General features: G+C 38.2%; 1 protein-coding gene across 1 annotated transcript in view; it reads left to right on the plus strand.

The window, feature by feature from the left end:
- Positions 1-24,205, plus strand: part of LOC141738215 (sodium channel protein type 5 subunit alpha-like) — a 40,099-nt gene extending 15,894 nt beyond the window's left edge. Inside the window, exons 13-25 of the mRNA XM_074573410.1 lie at positions 109-261; positions 1,351-1,704; positions 2,482-2,925; positions 7,473-7,584; positions 8,701-8,855; positions 13,233-13,422; positions 13,821-13,918; positions 17,142-17,396; positions 18,305-18,358; positions 19,290-19,431; positions 20,497-20,597; positions 21,400-21,664; positions 23,058-24,205. Coding sequence (XP_074429511.1) covers positions 109-261; positions 1,351-1,704; positions 2,482-2,925; positions 7,473-7,584; positions 8,701-8,855; positions 13,233-13,422; positions 13,821-13,918; positions 17,142-17,396; positions 18,305-18,358; positions 19,290-19,431; positions 20,497-20,597; positions 21,400-21,664; positions 23,058-24,205 — 3,471 coding nt within the window. The remainder of the gene's footprint in view (positions 1-108; positions 262-1,350; positions 1,705-2,481; positions 2,926-7,472; positions 7,585-8,700; positions 8,856-13,232; positions 13,423-13,820; positions 13,919-17,141; positions 17,397-18,304; positions 18,359-19,289; positions 19,432-20,496; positions 20,598-21,399; positions 21,665-23,057) is intronic.
- Positions 24,206-24,844: the final 639 nt, after the last annotated feature.

Here is a 24,844-nt window from a genome sequence, read left to right on the forward strand (position 1 = left end):
TGTGAGATTGAATTTGGAGTTATAACCCCATATTTACACTGGGACAAGCCCTTAAGGAGACATACGTTTTCAGTGACTTTTTGCTGCATTTCTTTTTCCTCTTTCCAGGTCTTCACCCTGATTTTTACAGCGGAAATGATCTTGAAAATCATCGCTCTAGATCCTTACTACTATTTTCAGCAGAAATGGAATATTTTTGATAGCATAGTTGTTATGATTGGCCTAATAAGCTTTAAAGAAAATCTGTCGTCTTTCAGGCTGGTAATTGTCTCTCTTTTAAAAGTACACCTGTTGTATAGGTTTGTAAAAGATTACAGTGAAATACCCTCAAATTATTTTACTGATAAATCTGTTAAATCAGTTCTCTTAGTAAATAGTAAGACAATATGAATGTTTAATTAGAGTGAATATTAAATGAATATTAAAGAATATGTTCAATATGTTTATTATACTGTGTGTACTGGATACTACAAATCCTCTGGCACAGTGACCCCCTTGGAGATTTGACCTAGCAGAGAGTTCTCCGATTCCCTGTTAGGTCTATACAGTAGCGCTGCTCAACTACATTTCAGATCTTCGATTAGGAAGAGATATTATCTGACTGTTTTCATGAGCTTACGGATAGCAAAGGTTCCTTCACAGCTTTTCCTTTTGAGTTGAGATTTGTAAAGTAATGTAGCTTTCCTCAAGGCTTAGACTCAAGGAAAAGTGTAAGGAGAGATCTAAGGAGACCTCAAGGCTTTCCTCCTTCTTAGGGAAAAGGAGGAGTAGCTCTGAGATGTCTATGTATAACGTTAACTTTTTTGCTTATGTCCTTACTGTGTATTTAGTATGCTAAATTTACTAATTATTTCTAGCATTCTTTGTACCTTTTTAAGGTCATTGCACCTAGAAATTCAGTTGAATTCTGTTTTGTGTATCACGACTGAGAGATTTTAACAGTCCGGAATGCTAATTTGACTAAAAATGTCCTTTTTACTCATGAGGGTGCATAGAATAGATCCCATCTGACTTTTCAGATCCTATTTTAGGTCTGTTAGGTGAGAGGTAGAAAAAATTCTTTTTTCAATTTTTATCTGATTGTATTTGATTTAGTCCAAAATGCAGTTGTTTCATAAGCCTCGTCCAAATACCTCTAAGCCACTTGATTATTATTACTATTATTTTTATTGCTATTAATAATAATAGACTTACACATGCTTGTATTTAACTTAGCACGGACAATTTGAAATGATGATGGTGTTACTGAAGTAAAGACAGCATGATAAATGCAGGGTCTGGTTTTTACGTGTGCTGTGCTATCTGTTCAGTGTTCCCCACTCACGTTGTTCTCTTGTGTTCTACTTACAGCTCAGGATCTTCAAATTGGCAAAGTCCTGGCCAGCCTTAAATACTCTTATGAAAATAATTCTAAACTCAGTTGGTGCTCTGGGTAACCTCACTCTGGTTTTGATTATCACTGTATTTATTTTTGCTGTAGTAGGAAAGCAGGTTTTGGGCAATTATTATGAGGATAATTTCTGTAAAATAAACACAGATAAGAATTTACGCTGGCATATGAAGGACTTTTGTCATTCATTCCTGATTATATTCCGAATATTATGTGGAGAATGGATTGAAACTATGTGGGAATGTATGGAAGTGGCTGGAAAAGGACTATGTCTTCCCATTTTCTTGCTAGTGCTGGTGATAGGAAACCTGGTGGTGAGTTTCAAGCTATTTTTCAGTCCTTATTGAATGCATGCAGTTACACTGGCATCTTTTTTTCCAAGGCAAGAGTATTCACACTATTCTCTTTTCTGGATGTTACTTAATATATATTTTTCTTCTGTCTTTTTTTTCCTTTTCCCCATCTTTCTCTTTCTCTCCCAAGAGATAGCTGCTAAGCAAAATAATATGCAAAATTATTCTTTCTACCCAGAGTATAGAAGTGCAGTGCTTTTGATAATTTGGTGTTCAATTTCTTCATCATTTGTGTTGTTTGTATCAAATAACCGAACTGCTCAGTGCTTTTAATGCTTACCAACTTATCCTTATATTATCAAAAGTTTATACTTCACAGATTTCCTGGTTTGTGTGACATATGCTAGATCCGATGTGTATATACTGGAAGATGAAATCTTTTTCATCTGCGTGGTTTGTTGGCCTATACCAGATCCTTTTTGATGGTGCTGTTATTAAAAGTTAACTTTGCCTGCTGTTTTTCAACATGTTTTCAACATGTCCTCATACATTATGGACATCAGAGCACGTGAAACTAAATTTGATATACCTGAACCCTCACTTCCTTCCTTTTTGTGCTGCCTTTCCTTCCAGAAGGAGCCATATCATACTGTGTTAATATTCCAGTATAACAGTAAATAATTTCATTACAGTGGCTGATGAAAGTGAGATTGAGATTTTTTTTTATCTAAATAGGGTTTTCTGAAATGTCTTTTCTGTTAGTAATAGTGACTCCAACTTACTTTTAACTATTTTAAGGTGCTCAACCTATTCATTGCCTTGCTGCTGAGTTCATTCAGTACTGACTCCTCAATGGGACAAGAGGACACTGAAGAAATGACGAAATGTCAGATTGCCATTGCACGGATTCACAAGGGCCTGCAGTCCGTGAAAAACAGAGTTTGGGATCATTGTGGCAAAATAATGAAACGAAACCACAAAAAAACAGCCAAAAGGAAGTCTATGGTGAAAATTTCTACCAAGGACATTGAGGAAAATAACTATGCCATGACAGATGTCAGAAAGGATATAGACAGCAATTGCTTTGACAGTGGGTATCAGAACACTGAAGAGAGCTCCTCAATAACAAGGAAATGTGAAGAATTTTTAACCAGTCATGTTCCCATTGCAGTAGCAGACATTAACACCAACGAAGGGGATGATGAGCACAGTGTATGCACAGAAACAGAATACAGAAAACAGGTAAAAGATTAATGTTTGAAAAATTATTGTAATTTGCATCTGTAAATATAATCTTGAAGACTCAACAGGAGATGTTATCCCTTCTGTCATTTCTGCCATTTTACTTTTTTTGTTCTTCTAGTAGCTCCAAAATACAAGAGCTACCAAATAGTCTTAGTTATTCAATAAGAGATGTTGAATATCCACTTTTTCATCATTCTCCTCGTTGATAGCCATAATTCTGCTTCTGTCTGTTTTGTTTCCATTTATTGCTGTCAATTGCATGAAGTTTGATCAAGAGAGACATTCTTTCGTTTTGTCTTCTTTGCCTTACCGATGACACCTGGAATGGTGGCACCTGGCCTGGCAGGCCTCTTGTGTTGCTTATATGTTGCTTCTCAATTGCATGGAATCCAAAGGGAATGCAAATAAAAGCTTCACCTTAAAAAAATAATTCTTAATGTTTTTTTTTTAACCCTCTATTCATGTCTTGGATACTTTGGACTCCCCTTTATATCTCTTTATTTTATTGTGTTGGGCAGGATTAAGGTCAAGTTTTAGGCACTTAAATACAGATACCTAAATGCAGATTTCTGCATGTGAGTGAGGCATTTATACTGCCATGATAGTTAATAATGGTGCAATTAATTTGCCTATATATAGGCATTTAGAGATATTTGGGATATCTCTAAATATCAAGTGTTTGTCATATCCACATGGAACTGGTACCTTTTAGCCCATTGACAGTACTGCAGCTCTGTATGAAACATCCAGTAGTAGTTTCAGCTCAGCTCAGCACACAGGGACCTCAAGTTATTTTTTTTTAGAAGCCTGCCTTATTCACAGGCAGTAGTAATAATGAGAAAGAGACTCCAATATACCTTGCCTGCAATCTTTTGTCAGAAGGTAAACAAAATAAATATGAACCCTTCTCAGACCTGTACTAAAGGACGTAGCAATAGATGCCGGCTTATACAACAGAAGGATGAGCTGTTTTGCAGGTTTTTCACATAAAGCAAGTTAGAAAGCCTCTTACAGAAAGTAGCGTATGAATGATTTTCATTTAAGTCTTTTTATTAATTTCTGCTTATTTCTCCAGCTGCCACATTCAAGTAGGAATGAGCTTTTCTAAGGTGTTGTAACTGTGCTTTTTTTCTTCGTAGGTAAAAGTGGTGGTGTAAGCGTGTGGCAATGTAGGGTTTAGTTCATTTAAAACACATTCCAAATGTGTGTGCAGCAAGCTGAGGTTGAACACCAGGCTTTGATGACTATACTTTACCTAGATTAACTTGTTAAAGATGGTATTTTATGAGCGTCAGTTGTAATTGTGATATCACCATATTTTAAATCTATCAGAACAGGTATTTGGGCAAAAAGTGCAGTTACCTATTGTTACTCCATGACAGAAATGTCAAAAGCAGGGGCTATTTTTGGGTGGATTATCATATGGTCAGTGTCTAGGTGGACTGATACAGTCCATTTTTATGTTTTTGGTCACAAGAGGAGGCATTGTCAGTGGAATACCTTTGGACAAGTTCTCAAAGAAGCAGAAATTGCTGATTACCTTAGAATAGTCTGTGGCTATTTGAAATATGTTGTCCATAAGCATTTTATGCCAGAAATTCTTTCCCCACTCCCATGGAATCTGGTATTGCTTGGAATTTGTAGTTGCAAAAGGACTGAGAGCTGATTTGGATCACTTAGGTCTTCTGCCTGCGACTACAAACACGAGGCTGTTAGGGTCCAGCTGCAAAGGTTGCTACTGAGCCAGTTCATCAGAATTTAGTGAATTGGATGTAGGAATCCATCAGTGGGCTAAAAGTAAATCTTGAGGAATGATACATTTCCATAGTGTAACCACAAGACCACAGTATTTGAAATCAAGGAAGAAACCGTTTACCTGCCTTTTAGAGATACCATTTCATTATCTGTAAAAAGCCAAACATCCTAAATTTTGTGGATGCTTTAGATTCTGCTAAAGAATTTTGGTTTCTAAGAATGACTGTCAGGAAGAAAAATGTAGAAAATTAACTGTTTTGCATTATTTCATGTAGGGAAACAGTTTAAGACATAGAGAACAGTGCCGGAGTTCAAGCGGCTTTAGTCAGATTTCTGGGACGTCTGAAACTATAAGTGGTTTTTCAGAAACACACCAAAAGAAAGAGCAAAAAGAGGTAATTATAACTTTTATCATCTTGTGGAATATGTTAGAGTTGAAAATTGTCACATTCAACAATGACAGGACAAGCTGGGGTTTTCCAAAGAGTAGCAAGTATAATCCCAGTGAAGACGATACATCTCTCTAGAGGTAATAATTCTTTTAAAGCATGGAAGTTTCATAGAATAGAATCATTGAATAGTTTGGGTTGGAAGGGTTCTTTAAAGGTCATGTAGTCCAACCTCTCCCTTCAATGAGCAGGGACATCTTCAACTAGATCAGGTTGCTCAGAGCCCCGTCCAACCTGACCTTGAATGATTCCTTTGGGGTATTTAATTGGTGTTTCCCTGGTGGCTCCCATTACCTCAGGAGCTCCTGGCTCATCTCTGTAAGACTTCAGGTGTGCTGCAGTGTAACCAGCATTTCTCACAGCAACAGGCTGCAGGCCCTCGCTAGCACAACATCCCTCTAACTATTGCCTGTTGTCCCGCAGCTTGTCACGGCCAAGCCTGATATTGCCCCCCTCAAGCCTGGTTTAAAGCTCTGTCAATGAGCCCTGCCAGCTTGTGAGCAAAGACCCTCTTCCCTCTTTCAGAAAGGTGAATCCCATCTGATGCCAGCAAGCCTAGCACCGTGTAGGCCCTCCCGTTATCGAACAAGACAAAATTATGTTGGTGACAGCAGCCACGGAGCCATGTATTAGTAGACCGGGCTCATCTGTTTCTTCCAATGTTGCTGCCTGCAACTGGAAGGAGAGAGGTAAAAATAACCTGTGCTCTGGATTCCCTTACTAGCCATCCCAATGCCCTGTAGTCTCTTTTGGTCCCCCTTGGACTACACGTTGTGGCTTCGTCACCACCCACATGGAGGAGCAGCAATGGGTAATAGTCCAAGGGCTGTACCAGGCTGGGAAGTTTCCTAGTGGTGTCCTTAACCCAGGCCCCAGGGAGGCAGCAGACTTCCCTACAAGGGAAGTCTGCCCAACATATTGGACCCTCTGTTCCCCTCAGAAGGGAGTCACCTACAACTATAGCCCACCTTTTGTTCCTCGTGGAGGTGGTCGTGATGCAGGGAGTAGGCCTTTCTGACCTTGGCAGCACCTCTGGTGAAGACGGACCATCATCCATTGACTGGCCTTTCACATCCAGAGCCTTGTACCTGTTGTGCAGAGGCACATGGGAAGGAGGGAGTTCGCCTGCCACCCTGAGAGTCGACTTGACTCCATTCACTCCTCTTCTTTAAGCTACTAGCTTCAGTTTGTTGCTCAAGAACAGACAGGGCTAACAGTGCAACTTAATATATTATTTTGTACAAAATAAATAAACAGAAATTAACCAAGGTACTTTAAACATATCCGATACCTACTACTGATTTTAATAGATAATTCTGTTTGCTGTCATCATTGGATGACAAAAAAAGATTTTTTCTCTAGAAACGGTTCCCAAACCAACCATACTTTTTCTGGACTAGAAACTTAGTTTATTCTAATACAGTAGAGTTCCACATCAAAAAAGGTGAAGAATCATGGCTTGCCTGCAATGACCCTGAAAATTAAATGGAAGCTCAGCAACTTTTTGGATTACTACCTCCAAAAGTCAAACCACTTTACCATTTTCTGGTTTTAGATAAAGTTGTCAGAAGTTTTGATTTTTATAAATTATCTAATTATATTTATATAAAAAATAATATTTAAAAGATTAAAATGCCCATGAACTTAAATAATTGCATTTTTGTCTATGTTGACGATTCCCCTAGGAACTTAAGTTAGTGTAGAGCAGCGTGGCTGTCAACAGAGGCAGTTCTCCCTTCTTCTGGCTTCTCATTCTTACCCCTATTCCACATGCCTTCCCTTTCCATGTCATACAGGGCACTTACACCTTATGGCTGATGTATTGCTTTATTACTTTTTCTTTATACTTGTTTTCCTTATCATCTTTAGTTTTAAGGGTGTGTAGGTTACCTGCCAATAACTACAGTTCTTTGAGATGCGTAGACCATATGTACGTTTCTGTCCTGATAGGCCTTCCCGTCTTTAAGCCTTTTGAGACATGGTTTATATCTCTGAAAATGAAAAGAGAATTGGATTGGCACGAAGAAATCAGATTGTTCTCTAAAGTTCTAGCATAGTGTAATCTCTCCTATTTTCCTTCCTGCAAGTCCAATGCAGACAACTAGAAGAAAACAAAAAACTTATTAAATTAAAGCCATAGGAACAAAGATTAGAGATTAGCCTTTTCTTTCCTATTATTTGTAATTTTGTTTTAGTAGTTCAGCAAAATTAAAATAATTTATACCCTACAGATATTTTTTTTGGTGGGGAGAGAGGATGATAAGTTTCATTTATTTTAAATGTGGTAACCTTATTAATGAAAAGCAAATAAATTCTCCTCTTTGCTGTTCTCCTGTGCAGAAATGTGATGTCGGTAGCTATTCTGAAGCCAGCACTGTGGATCCAGTTGTTCTTCTGGAGATTTTTCCCAAGCCTGAAAAGTCACACCTACCTAAGGACTGTTGTGCAGAAAGTAAGAATCTTTTATGTATTGTGGTGACACCAAACCAACCAGTATTCAAAGCTATCTGTTTGGAACCTTTCCAAACTGGTGGAAACGGTTTTCTCGAGACGCTTATTTGTAAACATAAAACCTCAAATAAATATATCTGAAACCAGCACAGAACTGGAGCAGGGTTGGGATGCCTGAGCACAGGCACTTAGTACCATATGAGATGCCTGCAAGTATACAAGACAATTGTGTGAAGCTGGCAGAACTGTCACAGAAGCTGTAGGATATCTGAAGAAGCCTAAACCGGTTGTAAACCCCCGTGTTTTGGCTCCAGATGCCACCTTTGGAGTGCGATTTAGTTTTATATATTGAGGCGTCAGATTGTAGGTATCTGTATATGAGCAAAGGCATTCAAAGCACTTCTGAAGGGGCAGCTGGAGGTCAGTTAGGATATGTATGTTGGTACCTGGTATCTTAAATGGCACTTCAACTGAATTTTTCTGAGCTCCTGGTACAGTAGATAAATATCCAGTCAATACAGCTAATGGAATTCAGAGGACTGTACAGCTCATCCCAATGTGGACACCTGCCTTTGCTTGCCTGAATGGTGCCTTAGACTCCGTTGACTCTCGTGGTCCAATCCTACTGCCTTTACAGATTAATGAAGAAATATGTTTCTGGTGCAAAACAGGGAACACAGAATCGAGTTATAATGTCTCTGCAGTGCAATCAAGTGAAATAATCAGTAAAAATAATAATTTACTAAACCTCTAGTAAGGTAGTATCTCATTTGAATGCAGAAAATAAAATAAGCTAGTTTTTAGATAGAAGTAATGGCTGGTTTTGTGCCCACAAGTCCTTCCGTGGGCACACAAATTCTACAGAAGGGCTTGTAGGCACAAAAGCTTCTCTGCTTTTTTCCATCTATGAGTTTCTCTATTAAAAGAAATTATTTTCATCTACAAATTTTGCCTTTTCTTTAGCTTTAGACCGTTTGAGCTACAGCATCACCCCACAGGTAAAACAGCACATTCTTTGTATAGTCTGTAGAAGCTCATTTGAAGATGTCTTACACTTTTTAGATTCCATGTCTCCACATTTTCCATGGAACCAATATGCTGTTCTTTCTCTTTTCAGGTTGTGTTGAATGTTTCCCATGTTGTGCAGTGGATACCACAAAGTTTCCAGGCAGCACTTGGTGGAAATTTAGAAAAACCTGCTACAGAATTGTTAAACATAGCTGGTTTGAAAATTTTATCATTTTTGTGATAATATTGAGCAGCGCAGCACTGGTAAATTTAGTTTAATTTCTCAGATTTTGAATTGATGGTTGCCAGTAAAGAATCATATTATTATATTTAATTTCATTCTTCTACTCTCACATTCCTTTCCCCAGGGAGAGACAAGAGTATAATAAATGTGTCCCTTAGAAGTTATAAGGCTCTTCTCTACTTGGATAAGATATTTAAATATATGGAATCATAGTCTTCTCCATAGTTCTTCACGGAACAAAGTTCTTCGCACACTTGTGTGCTTAATTAGGAGGCTAAACCAGAGTCTGAAATTACATAGGAGAGCTTAAAAAAATAAAAGTACTTCTAAATTTGTAAAGCAGACTTACTGCTCAGTAAAAATTTAGATTTAAAATCATCCAAACATTAAGATGATCAGAACCTAAAAGTGAAGATGGCTGCAAACCGGTAGATGCTAGTCTGATTATATCCATTTCTACATATTCACTAAGTCTTCTGAAAGTAATCTGTTAAATAAAACATTATATAGTGCAGAAGGAACATAACCAACTAGTGTGAAAACCATTCTATGATATGATATGATATGATATGATATGATATGATATGATATGATATGATACGATACGATATGATACGATACGATATGATATGATACGATATAGAATCATAGAATCATAGAATCATAGGGTTGGAAGGGACCTCTGGAGATCATCTAGTCCAACCCCCCTGCCAGAGCAGGGTCACCTAGAGCAGGTTACACAGGAACATGTCCAGGCGGGTTTTGAATGTCTCCAGAGTTGGAGACTCCACCACCTCTCTGGGCAGCCTGTTCCAGTGCTCTGTCACCCTCAGGGTAAAGAAGTTCCTCCTCATGTTTAGGTGGAACTTCCTATGTTCAAGTTTGTGCCCATTGCCTCTTGTCCTGTCCCCGGGCACCACTGAAAAGAGCCTGGCCCCATCCTCCTGACACCCACCCTTTAAGTATTTATAAGCGTTGATAAGGTCACCCCTCAGCCGTCTTTTTTCCAGACTGAAGAGACCCAAATCCCTCAGCCTTTCCTCATAAGAGAGGTGTTCCAGTCCCCCAATCATCTTTGTAGCCCTCTGCTGCACCCTTTCCAGCAGTTCCCTGTCCCTCTTGAACCGGGGAGCCCAGAACTGGACACAGTACTCCAGGTGCGGCCTCACCAAGGCAGAGTAGAGGGGGAGGATGACCTCCCTCGACCTGCTGGCCACACTCTTCTTGATGCACCCCAGGATGCCATTGGCCTTCTTGGCCACAAGGGCACATTGCTGACTCATGGTCATCCTGTTGTCCACCAGGACTCCCAGGTCTCTTTCAGCTGAGCTGCTCTCCAGCAGGTCAGCCCCCAACCTGTACTGGTGCATGGGGTTGTTCCTTCCCAGGTGCAGCACCCTACACTTGCCCTTGTTGAACTTCATAAGGTTCCTCTCTGCCCAACTCTCCAACCTGTCCAGGTCTCTCTGTATGGCGGCACAGCCTTCCGGTGTGTCAGCCACCCCACCCAGCTTGGTGTCATCAGCAAACTTGCTGAGGGCGCACTCTATCCCCTCATCCAGGTCATTGATGAATATGTTGAAGAGGACTGGACCCAGTACTGACCCCTGGGGAACACCACTCGTCACTGGTCTCCAACTAGACTCTGTGCCCCTAATCACAACCCTCTGAGCTCTATCTTTCAACCAGTTTTCTATCCACCCCACTGTCCATTCATCTAACCCACACTTCCTAAGCTTCCCTATGAGGATGCTGTGGGAGACCGTGTCAAACGCCTTGCTTAAGTCAAGGTAGGCCACATCTACCGCCCTCCCCTCATCTATCCATCCAGTCACGCCATCATAGAAGGCTATCAGATTAGTCAGACATGATTTCCCCTTGGTGAATCCATGCTGAGTACTTCTGATAGCTTTCCTTTCCTCCACGTGCCTTGAGATGACACCCAGAACGAGCTGTTCCATCATCTTTCCAGGGATGGAGGTGAGGCTGACCGGCCTGTAGTTCCCCGGCTCCTCCTTCTTGCCTTTCTTGAAGACTGGAGTGACATTGGCTTTCCTCCAGTCCCCAGGCACCTCGCCTGTTCTCCAGGACTTTTCAAAGATGATGGAGAGCGGCCCAGCAATGACTTCTGCCAGCTCCCTCAGCACTCTCGGGTGCATCCCATCAGGGCCCATGGACTTGTGAATATCTAGATGGTCTAATTGGTCCCTCACTCGCTCCTCCTCAACCCAAGGGAAGTCTTCTTCTTTCCCTGTTACTTTATTCAATGCCTGGGACTCCTGAGGGCTGGGCCGAGCAGAAAAGACCGAAGCAAAGAAGGCATTCAGTAACTCTGCCTTCTCCACATCCTCCGTCACCATGACTCCTGCCTCATTCAGCAGTGGGCCTACAACTTCTCTGGTCTTCCTTTTGCTTCCAATATACTTGTAGAAGCTCTTTTTGTTGTGCTTGATGTCCCTAGCCAGGTCTAATTCCAAGGCGGCCTTGGCTTTCCTTGTTTCATCCCTGCACGCTCTGGTGGCATTCTTGTAATCCTCCCAAGGGGTCAGTCCCTTCGTCCACTTATTATAAACTTCCTTCTTCCACTTGAGCTTTTTCTGAAGCTCCCTGCTCAACCATGCAGGTCTCCTGCATCCCTTGGCCGATTTCTTTCTCTTAGGGATGCACCGATCCTGAGCTTGGAGGAAGTGGTCTTTGAATATCAACCAGCTTTCTTGAGCCCCTTTGCCTTCCAGAGCCCTAGCCCACGGGATCTCTCCAAGCAGTTTCTTGAAGAGGTCGAAGTTAGCCCTCCTGAAATCCAAGGTTGTAATTTTACTTCTTGTTGTTGTTTTTATGATATGATACGATATGATACGATATGTAGCCGAGCTAATCCTTGCAAAACAGTTGACGTGACTTTGCTACCATGGTCTCCTGGACTAAAGGTCTGTGGACCATCTGGGTCAGTCTCCCACGTAACAGAGCCTGCTATTTCCTTAGGGAGTGTTGACTGTTAATGAACTTATTAAAAAATAGTAGCAGAATAGGAGATTTCACAGTCAGATAAGGAGCTGTTAAGTGCAGAGCTGATACAGATTGGAACTGGATATGGGTTAAAGCTTTGACACCCTCTGCATGGTTCCTGACCTTTGTCACAGACTACAGCCATGTGACTTTGGGCAAATGAATTGGTCTCTTTACACTTCGTTTGCTCTTCTATAAAATAAATATGTTGTGTTACGACATCCCAAGGATGTGAGATGGTGTATTCCTCTTGAGATGACACACTCTTAAACTTCGCATTTCAACTTTTTTAGTCATCTCATGGCAAGAAATAAGATAGAAAGTTAGCAGCTGCAGAGACAATGTCAGAGAAGGGGACACACAATTGAATGAGGATGAGAGAAAGGGAAGTTGTTAGTTAAATGCTCTGATGTGCTCTAGAGACACGCTGAGCTCTTGAGACAGAGTTAAAAAGAGGGAGACAAGAGGAGATTGAGTAATTTATATCTAGGAATTGTAGGTTTTTGGAAGGACTGTGTACAGGGTGGCTTATGATGTATCTACATATGTAAAAAAATTTAAGTAAAAGTAATGACAGACGTGGATTTGTAAGGGGGAAACAGTGGTGCTCAAAGTGGATGGATAAATCATTAGAAATGTTGGCAGCAAAAGAGAAATGGAGATGGAGCTCTAAGGTAGGGGAGAAATGAATGAGAGGAAGAGTAAAGACATTGCCAGAGGCTTGGTGAGGAAATGATACAGATGTTAAAAGGAATTGTAATTAAATTTATCAAAAACGTCAAATAAATTAGCAAGGCAGCAAAGTGACACACGTGAACAATGACGTAAACCACAGCAATCAATATAACATCTTCCTAAACCCTTACTGACATTAAAGTAATGTCAGGGTTTAGGTGAAAAAATGTGAAACTCCAGGAATTAACAGTTCCAGATAAGGTGTTTGTCATGTTTTTTCATATCTGTGTTACAACTCTGCAGGCTGACTAAAGATGACTCCTTTGGAAGGTCTAGTTCTGGAAGACAGTGGTTAATGTGTTTAAATCAATCTTTATTGTGAAGAATTTTACACCAGCACCTTCAAAATTATCCGTTAAATTATCCCACTAACTTGGGAAGCCAAGATTTTTGCTATCCATAATTGATCCTCATCAGGTATTTTTTGAAGAAGTGTTGAGCATTAACAACTGAAAGTATGGGATTTTTCAATCAACTTGAAAATGAGACAACTTATTTTACAATTTAGGTTTTTACTTCTAAGTATAAAACTTAAGTGGTGGTTGCTCATGATTTAATATGAAATATAACAAGCCAAACTGTGTATCTTGTGCAATTTAAAAATAATTTTCCATAAAACTACTGAACTGTTTTAAAACTACATTCTAAAATTCCAGGCATTTGAAGATATTCACCTGCATGAGAGAAAAAATGTGAAAAAGCTCCTAGAGTATGCCGATGTAATATTTACCTACATCTTTTTTATGGAGATGCTTCTGAAATGGGTAGCTTATGGTTTGCACAGTTATTTCACAAATGCCTGGTGCTGGCTTGACTTCATCATTGTATGTGTAAGTATTCTATTCAGCTTGTCTTACATTTTGAATTTCAATATTTTCTACGTAGAGAATAACATGGAAAATCTGATTATGAATAAACATATAGTTACCAATTTGGTTGTTATACTAGCATTCTAAAATACTATGTGAACTTTTTTTTTTAAAAAAAAAGTGTTTCAAATTAGAAGGAAAGAATTCCATTATTTGAAAAATATTAGGAAAGAGTGAAGTGAAATTGTATGACGATAGCTTTGAATGTGTATTTTCTGCATTTGGCTTACTGGTCAAAGATACTGTAACATTCAGCCTATGATTGTCTACTGACGCAAATAGAATATTACTTTCTCTACCACTTATTAATCTCCGTTTCGATTCAATGCATACAGCTGTCATTTGTTTCCTGGGGTCTAAATCCTGTTTCTGAAGACTCATCGCTTTGTTCCTCTGGGAGTGCCCTGAAATCTCTCAGGACGCTTAGAGCACTGAGGCCTCTACGAGCTTTGTCACGATTTGAAGGGATAAAGGTAAGGATGCTGGGGGCATGTGTGCATATTTTGTAATAGCTGCATTTGAAATTTTTGGGAAAATTACAACTTGAATCTCTGTTTTGCGACTTGATGGCATTAAGATGGGTCAGATCGCCTACTTACATCTTACGGTTGTTACTTTGAAATAGCACTTTCACAGAAATGTATAAATACTAATGAAATAAGGAAATTGAATTATAATGTGCTACCACAAGGAATTATTATGTATAGTAATGTGAACACTGGCACATGTTTCCATGTTCAGTGCAATTTGTAGAACAAACTAAACAAGAATTTTTTTTACTTGTGCTTTTCTGAAAACCATTCTTTGTTAGAGCTTAGACATGGAAAAATTTCATCCAGTGTATTTGGCAAATTCTTCTGAAAAAAATGAATATGCTTGAAAAAAAATAGGAACCATTTTTAGTTACTTGTCAATAGAAAAGAAGCGCTATATATAGTTATTACAGGAAACAGACTGTAAAGTGAGGAAGAAATCTGTACTGTGAAAGTTGTAGTTTATTAATTTCCGTGGCATAAGAAGTGTGGTGACCACCATCCTTTCTTAATTTTTTCTCCTTGCCTGAGGCGAGAAAATGAGACCTGAAAAATGTATTCATTAATTCATTGCTTCAGTGGAAACTATTCACTCTTTGTAACTCCTTTTCATAATTCCCCTTCTTTAGACTGCTGTGCTTATATCAGCTCATCTGACAGTTATCTATACAGGCTCACGTGCCACGTTGCAGATTCTCCACCATGGATCTGAAAGATAACAATCCTTTTGAACTTAAATAGGGTGGGATTTTCTTAATAGCAGAGGGGATTCTTCTAACTCAATTTTAAAAGCTGCTTTGAATGAACTATCTGTAATCTTTAAAGGGGAGAAGTACACAATTGTGTAATGCAAATCATCTGACCTGTGTTAGATCACAGAATATGATGAGACACTAACTTCAGGCCCCGGGTTGGATATGGAGCAAATCCTCCTGGAAGCTATGGAGGACAAGAAAGAATCAGTTAGAAACAGCCAGCGTGAATTTAGGAAGGGCAATTTTTGCTTCTCAAACTCGATTGTCTTCTATGATGAGATAACTGAGGGAGGGAAGAGCCATCTGTAGTCTCAGATATTGGTTATATCTGGTTTGGTTAGATAAACTATAAGCTAGGCAGAAAATTGGCTGAAGTGCCAGGTTCAATGTGCAGGATGAAGTTCAACTGACAGTTGGTTACCAGTGGCTCAGGGGTCAGTCCTGGGACCAACACTGCTTAATGATGTAATTAACACCCTGAAGGATGCGGTAGAAGTCCTCAGCAAGTTCACAGATGATACAAAACTGGGGATGAGCAGTTATTACACTGGTGGCAAGTCTGCTCCGCAATGAGAGCTTAACAGACTGGAGATAAGGGCTGGAGAAACTTCAGGAAGCTCAGCAAAAGCAAATGCAAAATCTTGCACTTGAGCCAGAATAACCACGGAGAAATGAGCAGCTTTCCAGAAAAGGACCTGGGGTCGACAGCACGTTAACCATGAGTCAGCTGAGCAACAAAGAAGATCTACCACATGTTGGGCTGTATTGGCATGAGTCTGCCCAACACATTGAGGCAATTCACTCTTCTGTTTTTGGTGCCTGTGAGACTGAGGCTGGAGTATTGCATCTAATTTGGTGCTCCTCAGTGTAAGAGAGATATTACCTTACTGGAGAGTGTCCAGCAAAGTGCTGCCAAGATGGTCAGGGGACTGGAGAGGAGCAGTGGAAAAAATGGAGCTTATTCTGTCTGGAGAAGAGAAAGTTAAAGGGAGAATCTGATTGGGATCTAATTAGATAAGGGATCGAATTGTTGTCTTTATCGACTTAATGGGAGGTTATGCAAGAAATGGAACTAATGTTTTTTGGTAGGCCCACCGTGAGAAAATGAGAGAGAATGAGTTGGCTGTGAGGGATATTCCAATTAGTTACCTGGGAAAAAAGATGACAGTGTAGGAAGTTCCATGTAAACATGAGAAGGAACTTCTTCAGTTTGAGGGTGGCAGAGCACTGGAAGAGGCTGCCCAGAGAGATGTTGGAGTCTCCATCTCTGGAGGCATTCAAAACCCGCCTGGATTCATTCCTGTGCAACCTGCTCTAGGTGGTTGGACTAGATGATCTCCAGCGGTCCCTTCCAACCCCTACCATTCTGTGATTCTGTGGGTGGGTGGATAGCATTGCAATAGATTGTCCAGAGAGGTTGTTGAATCTCCAACCTTGGAAAAATTCAGAACTTGACTGGACAAGATGCCAAGCAACTATGGTCTATGTCGGAACAGCTGATCTTCAGAGGTCCCTTCCAATGTACTTTATAGTGTGTTTCTAGTGTACGGATGTTACCCAGGGCCAAGATAAAAGGCTCAGAATTTTCTCATAATGATAGCAATGAAACATTTGCAGAGAGGTTTTATTATGCCCCACCAGAAAGTGGCAAAAAATGGTGAAAAGAAATAGATAATAGTCCTCAAATTCCAACTGGCAACAAGCATGGTCCTGCCTGTCAGCCTCAATGTGCTAGATTCATGAATCCAGTTCTCGTCACTAGTCGTGTCAGGTTCCTTGACGTCACCAGCGCAGACACCAAAAGCTGGAATCCCATTTTCATTCATGCCCTTTCTGGAAGACGTTTACAGCTCACCATGGGTTTACATTCACATTGTCCTCAAGCAAGCTTAAATGAAGGAAGGCTGCTGACCAAAACAACTCAGTCTTCTGGAAACCAAACTTCTCTACTTTATGTACTCTGTGCAGTCAGTTGCAGGTGGTTGCTGGGTGAGGTTCGTTTTGTTATGGAGAGCAAGCTGTTGTTCTCTTACAAACCCCCCTCCAAGATAAAAGAGAGGGTTATTTATGATCTTGTACAAAGGCAGATCATACAACCTGTTCCCCATACCTGATTCTTAGATCCCATAGCTACTAAAGATTCATAATCTTATTTTATGTGTTTCTTTTTCCCAAGGATAGTTCCTTCCTTAAAAATGCAAGATCGATACCACAGAAATACATGTTAACACAGGCATGAAGTTGAACTGAAGGCCAGCTTTAAATTTGTCATCTACTAGTTGTTATCTTTAGTTTTTATCTTTTATCTTTAGTTTTTTCTTCACAGAAGGAAAAATAAGTGTCTTTTTGGGAAGGTGTTCTATTGAATGTGAGTGATTCATTATTTTCATTCATTTTATTTCTTTAAGGTGGTTGTGAATGCACTCTTGGGAGCTATCCCCTCAATCTTGAACGTTTTGCTCGTCTGTATTGTCTTCTGGCTCCTATTTAACATTGTAGGAGTAAAATTACTTGGAAAAAAATTTTGGCAATGCAAACTCAAGGAAGGAAATATCAGTCTAATTAATAACGAAACTGATTGTACTTTCTATAATGGAGTGTGGACAAATAGTGATGTAAACTTTGATAATGTGGCGATGGGATACTTGGCTCTTCTCCAAGTGGTAAGTTCTATAAAAACATGCTCAGTTTTGTTTTCTTCAAGGAAATGTGTTGAGCAGACCAGCCATGGGACACCACTATGCTTCTGTTTATCTCACTGAAATTGGGGATTTTTTTAGCTTCCATAAATATTTTTCTTATCAATAAGCTGCTCAGTTCCTCCTAAAGAAGACTTTAGCATATGAAACCTTGTGTTAAAATCAAGCACTGTGTTTCATGGCTTTTCAATTTTGTTTTAATTTTAACATGCTAAGCCTGAAATAGTCTGCATGTTACTGGGTTTAAAGTTATTCTCATTTTCTTCAAATAAAAGTTCAGAATGGATGAGAAAGAAAAAGCATCATGCAGTTTATTTATACTTCTATACTCGCTCTTATTCTATAAATCATGAAGTTTTGGGACGCTGATTTATTGATCTCTCTAATACCACAATAAATGAGAGAAAAGCATTTCTAAAAGTGGTGGTTATCCCTGTATCTTTTCTAGATGAAGTTCTTTGCCCTGTATCTTCCCAAGTGTTCTGTGATTCTGCAGAGCTGCTAAAAATCACAGGAAGGAATCATCTGCTGTTTTCTTAGAAAATGTTTTGATCCTTTTAGGATACAATTGCTGGTTAAGCTGAAACTTTTACTGCTTTTTCAAAAAGCAGAGAGTTTACAAAAATTTCAGTTTAACAAGAGTTAAACACATTTCACAGGATTCATGGCATTTTTTTTTTTCTTTTCAGGAAATATATTTTTTCCTCTTTACTAAACTCCAGTGACTCATACTTCCAAGATCTTTGGAAATGATGCACATTTTTATAGCACACTGCTCACTTTTCCACGACTCTTAACACATTTATATTAATTGTACCTAATAAATATTTTTAAAAATAATTACAATAACCTTAATAATGCATTTTTTTCAGGCAACTTTTAAAGGTTGGATGGATATTATGTATGCAGCAGTGGATTCACGAGAGGTACGTCACTAAAATGAAATTTTAGTTCTTTTCCCGTCTTTCCTTTTCTATCCATACAATTAATTTTTCAGCTTTGTTTGCAATATCAAGCCAGAAACACAAGCGGATGAATGCTTCAAACTACGCAGTGAAACAATAATCCTTGGAGTACCAAATATCTGGAACTTAGACAAAAGAAAACTGGTCAAAATAGAGTGACAACACACAAAAAGCTGTGATGTCAAGAATGCAAAGGCAAGATGTTGCAAGTTTTGGACAAGTCTGTTTTGGAAGCAGAGTTCATAAGGTCTTGGAGGGACTGTGCCTCTAAAGCATTAAAACAGCATGCATCTTTAGCGGTTATTTCTGTAGGTTTTCTTCCCTATATTTGACATCCTTCCTATTTCTTCCCCATTTCCATGTGTTGTTTCTTACTCTCTCATTAGTACTGTGTGTTTCAACTTTTCTATGGATAATTTAATTTGCATTTTTCTTGTTCATTCAAGCGCTGTACTCTTGAATGTAGTTAAATAACTGCTAATTAAAAAGATTATTCCTTGTAGGGCTGGTCATAGTGAGCTGGCATTTTAAAACTGCTTCTTGTCTGGGATAGCATTCAAGGGGGCGACGATTCACCATTGTGTTTAGTCTGAGCTGTTTTTCTAATCTAGGCATTCCCAGTATCAATTCTGATTGGAACTGATTATCTGTTGCTTAAGAACTCACTATAGCTGGATTTGGCTTTATATTTTTGTTTGTAATTATTTCTACAAACAGTAACAAGACAGAACAAGACAGTTGTTCTACTTGTACATCTAAATAAAGGTTTAAATGTGTAGCAATAGTGTATCTCTCCTGGCAATAAAAAGATTTATTATAAATTGGAAACAGTAAATCTGCGATTATCTGATTTTTACCAATAATGTTTTTCTGTTTTGATTTTTTTTAACAGATAGGTGAACAGCCACAGTTTGAAGCATTCTTAGCCATGTATACGTATTTTGTGATTTTCATTATTTTTGGATCTTTCTTCATGCTGAACCTTTTCATTGGAGTGGTTATCAGCAATTTTAACCAACAAAGAAAAAAGATAAGTACATGAGCTAATTCAGGGTCTCTTCCCAGTTTGATTAAGGGAATGCTAGTTAGACATCTAGATGTCTAACATTTTCAGATAACTGTTTGACTGGAGAAATTTAAAATAAAGTTCAGATACCAAGTTTTGAAAACAGGAGTCCTCTTTTCCTCAAAGCTTTTAGTAATTTACCTGTAAATTCTATTTTCATGCCAAGTCCTTAATTTGTTCTAAGTAGGAGGATGAGGAGGAAAGAACGGGGAGTTTTAGAAAAGAGAAGCCCAAAAAAGTTATATAGACTTTGCTACAGGAGAGAAGAACTAGAAGTTCATGTTGATGTAACGCTTTTTTCTTTTCTCAGTACGTGCCATAAGCACGCATTTTTTTCTTTTTAATTTCTTCGCTGCTTCTTGGGGATTTTCATTGAGATTCCATACAGTGAAGTTAAACTTAATTTTCAGAGGTCTTGCAAGAATGATTCGAAGCGCAGATACCCTCCTGAACATTTTTACATGTTTGTTTTACAAAATGCTGATAATTCAATGCTTTTACGATGAATGGCTTCTTGTGTATACTCTGTTCAAAGTGATTGCTAAGTATTACAGGTGGCATAGATGATAATGAGTACCAGAAATTCATTATCAGGAATCCCCCTTAGAATTTGGTCCCAAAGTGCTTATTCATAATCCTTCACTTACTTGCTAGCCCAGCAATATACTTCTGTTCAAACCTTTTCCAAAAATATAAATGCAAAGTGTATTGCTTGTTGATGAGTCTTATGTAATTTTAAAAATATGAAATACATTTGTAAAACTTCAGAAAATCTCTCACAGTTGAGGAAACTGAGTCGGGAGCACTGCCTAGACTAGACTTTCATCATTGAACCCTGATCAGCTTTTTGCAGGACGTCTTTTCAAAGAACGAAGGGGAAAGGAGAAATGATGAAGACACATTTTGTCTCTGTGCTCTCTTAGATCCCACTCATGACAACTGTAACTTACTTTTTTTTAAAAAACTTGCTGATGTTTATTTAGTTGACTGATTAAACTTCAGCTGAACAACAGTATTCTTTCCCTTTACTTAGGTGGAAAAGATCTATTTTTGACTGAGGAACAGAAAAAGTACTATAATGCTCTAAAAAAACTTGGATCTAAGAAACCTCAAAAACCCATCCCAAGACCATTGGTGAGACCATCTTAAGTAGAATATGATAGAAGGTATAAAGATGTTAAGCATATTTAAAGTCAGTAGCCAAGCATCTGGAAATAAACTTCACGTTAGAGCCCATCATCTTCCTCATTCAATACAGTATTTATATTTTGCTCTCTTTTTCTTAATTCCATCTAATGCAATCTTTCTTTGTGGGTATTAGTTAAGGAAATTTACAGCCTATTTGTCACCAATTCAAATGTGCAACCTATTTATTAAAGGTTCATATTAAGTATTTGCTATTCATAACATGAACTTGGTTACTTAAGTTGCATGATATTGCTTCTGCAACTAGATTGGATTATTGCAGGTGAGAATGAATAGTGAGTAGTACATGTCCCATGGCTGTTATTTACTTTTAAATAATCTTATGCTTTATTTCTTATAGTTTCTTAAACTTAATTCCAGGCCTGGCTTCACATAGTAACTATTCAGAGTTTTTCTTGCTTATGATATTTTCATTAGAATTGTTTATCCTAAAAAGTCTGCTTCAATAAGTATTTCTATTAAAAGAGCAATCACAACGTACTCTGAACGTTTTCCTGCTGTATAATTTTTTCTAAGGAAATGTGGTTGCATGATGCCTGAAAACACTTAGCCATGAATTGAGTGTTTTCTTTGAAGGTCTAAAGAAATCACATAAATATGCTTCTAGAAACTTATTGTTAAATTTATATTCTCTTAAATTCTCTTCCTGAGCACAAATTACTGATTAATATTTGAATGTAGCCTGGGTCTTAGAAGTAGCATTAAGCAGTTCTTCTCATTTTCTCCACAGAATGTGTTCCAAGGATTACTGTTTGATATAGTATCACACAAAGCATTTGACATTACTGTTGTGACTTTCATCTGTCTAAATATGGTCATTATGATGGCAGAAAATAACCAGGAGAACATCAAGAATGTTCTTAATAAAATCAACTATTTTTTCGTGGCGGTATTTACTGCGGAATGTGTCATAAAAATACTAGCACTAAGACATTACTTCTTCATCAGCGGCTGGAACATATTTGATTTAGCTGTTGTGGTCATTTCCCTAGTTAGTAAGTATCAATCGTTATGAGATCAGGTAATGTGTCTTACCAATACTTCAAATTTAAGTATGAAGTAACCAAAAGCCAAATTACAATACGAAGTAACCACTTACATATATCTGATAAAAAAATTCCACATCCATTGTACTTTTTCAAACTTTATGCTAAGTGATTCCTTCTAAAAGGACATATTTTTGGTTTCCCTTATATTTTTGCAGAGCACTAAAAGGTAAATGGACAGTTTTCAATTTATTTTTTTTTAAAGTGTGAGTTTTATTGATTAATTAACAATACAGTAACATCTCTTCTAAGTTATTGTACTTAAACTGTTGTCTTAATGTTTTTATGCTTTTGATTTACAGGTAATCACATTAACTGTTGTTTTCACAGTAAAAGTAAATTCAGGTTAAGAATACATTTGTATGAAAAATGGGAAAGATTTATTTCATTTCCTAGGACTTTCTTTTAAGAAGGCAGATCCTGAGGGCTGATTTAGAAAGCTCAGGAAAATTTAATTGCTCAGCACCATTCTCAATCTGGGCCACTATTTGTGACTGTGAAAAGCCTTGTTAAAACTGGCTTGGGTTTTGTTTTGCTTTTCAAGTAAGTTTAGATGCTTTTTATTTCCTCTACAAAGGTCATATATAGCTTTAGTTTATTGTACAGTTCATGTGGTCTGTGCTTCCTACCGGGGCTCAGGCTATGTCGTAGAATAAAGGACGGGAAAGAAAAACCGATCTGAGTTCCCTGCGTCATCCCTAAGCACAGTACCCCTTTGCTATCCCATGCAACCCAGAAAAATGCTGACTTCTTAAGCCTTCTGTTTGCAATCATTTACATTAATAATGTGTTGCTGAAGGTACTCATTACTCTGATAGCAGGTCATAGAATGAGGCGTGATGAAGGACAAATAATGAAAGACAGTTTCCCTGTATTTTCTTCTTGCTCTTCTCTAATGTCGTTCAAGTGCCAAGTGTTAATGAAAGTCTCACATTTAGCACGTGGCTTATGCCTGGAGAAGAAGCAGCAATCAGACACCAGCTAGGAGTCAAGCCCCATAGCTTCCGGCACAGGGGCTGAATGGATTTAAAAAGATTTTTTAAGTACTTGAGCAATGTGTAATTTCATCCCCTGAATTAAAGAAATCTGAGAGAATGCAGTTTCCAAAATATACATAACATTGATACCTCTTTAATATTTAGAAATACTACAATTTGTCTTTCTTTTCCTCAGCTCTTTTGTAAGCAATTGCATTATTGATGGTAATGTTTTTGTTCAAAATGATGTAATATGATCAATGTTACTTTCAACACCTGAAGCATAGAATGTAACAAGATGGACATAAATAGGTAATTTTACTTATATGTCTTGACAACATTTTTTTTTCTTTTTAATTTCAAAGGTGTTGGACTTTCCGAAGGCTTTCAAAGGTTTATTTCTCCTACACTTTTGAGAATTTTTCGTTTGGCACGAATTGGCCGAATCCTGAGATTAATTCGAAAAGCTAGAGGAATTCGAACTCTTCTTTTTGCGTTACTGATGTCTCTCCCGGCACTGTTCAACATCGGTCTTTTGCTTTTTCTGGTTATGTTCATCTATGCCATTGTGGGCATGACAAACTTTGCCTGTCTTGGCTGGGAAGGAGGGATTGATAACCTTTTCAACTTTCAAACCTTTGATGGTAGCATGCTCTGTCTTTTCCAAATTACAACGTCAGCTGGTTGGGATAGTCTTTTGGTCCCTCTGTTAAAAGGACCTGGTTCATGTGCTCCCAACTTAAATTTAACACGTGAACAGAAAAAAAATTGCACAAATAAGGGGGTTGGTATTTTATTTTTTGTAAGCTATGTCATTATATCATTTCTCATTGTCGTAAATATGTACATAGCTGTCATTTTAGAGAACTTCAGTGTTGCCACTGAAGAAAGCACAGATCCTCTTTGTGAGGATGACTTTGACATGTTTTATGAGACCTGGGGAAAATTCGATCCTCAGGCAACACAGTTTATTGAATATTCTGCTCTTTCAGACTTTGCAGATGCTCTGGCAGAACCCTTACGCATTCCGAAGCCGAATAAGATTCAGCTCATATCCATGGACCTCCCTATAGTTAGTGGAGATAAGATCCACTGCTTGGATATCTTGCTTGCTTTCACTAAAAGGGTCTTGGGAGAATATGGAAACTTGGATGGTCTTGAATTACATATAGAAGAAAAATTTATAGCTACCAATCCATCTAAAGTTTCTTACAAGCCAATTACTACTACCCTTAAGAGAAAACAAGAGGAGGTATCAGCTCTTACTATTCAAAGGGCCTTCAGGAGGTATTTGATGCAGCGTTCTTTTAAAAATAAATCTTTCTTATACCGTCATAAACATTATAACAGTGCTGTCTTTGAAGAAACACATGAGAAGGAAAGTCTTATGGAATCAATGCTTAATGAAAATAGTGGTAGGAAGCTAGATAAATCACGGACTACATCTTCCATATCTCTCCCTTTATTTTATGATGGTATTGCTGAAACAGATAGCGATAATGTGGATACATAAGGTTGCCCAGGCTGCAGCATTTTTGATTAAACTGACACCAGTTATTTTCAGATGGAGAAAATATTTTGATCCCAGAGCATAATATTCTAAATTCAGAATAATGATGGCAGTCTTTCAGTATTGTTATTGTTCATTTTTTTGCAAATGCTCCTTAAGCATTTCAGCTTTGAACAACTGTATCATAAATATTAGAGGAAAATCAAACTGTGTATTTTTTTTCCTCAGATGCTGGAGTAGGTGAGTTAATTTTTACAACTGTCATTTTTTTTATTACTTCATATTTCTGTGTTTACAGAAGAAATCTGTAAAAGATCAGTTGCAGCTGTAATATGATCTATAAGTACACAAGACTGTAGAACAATGTAGATCTCTTTAGAGATAAAGCCTGTTTTGAAAAATTGGTTATTGTAGCAAAATTAAATAATTACTGCATTTTCTGTAAAAGAGCTCACTTAAGACACTTGAATATAATTAGCCACTAATTTCTATGTTGTTTGGATCCATCTTCCTCCAAGTGCCTTTGGACAGATTTGTTGATGCTTAAGAATTTTTGAGGTGTCTTTACAAGTGGATTTACACCTAAATGGATTTAACATATTATCCTCAGGTGTCTGTACTTGAAAGATGTATATAATTTGT

Source organism: Larus michahellis, chromosome 2 (assembly GCF_964199755.1).
Source record: "Larus michahellis chromosome 2, bLarMic1.1, whole genome shotgun sequence".
NCBI lineage: Eukaryota > Metazoa > Chordata > Aves > Charadriiformes > Laridae > Larus > Larus michahellis.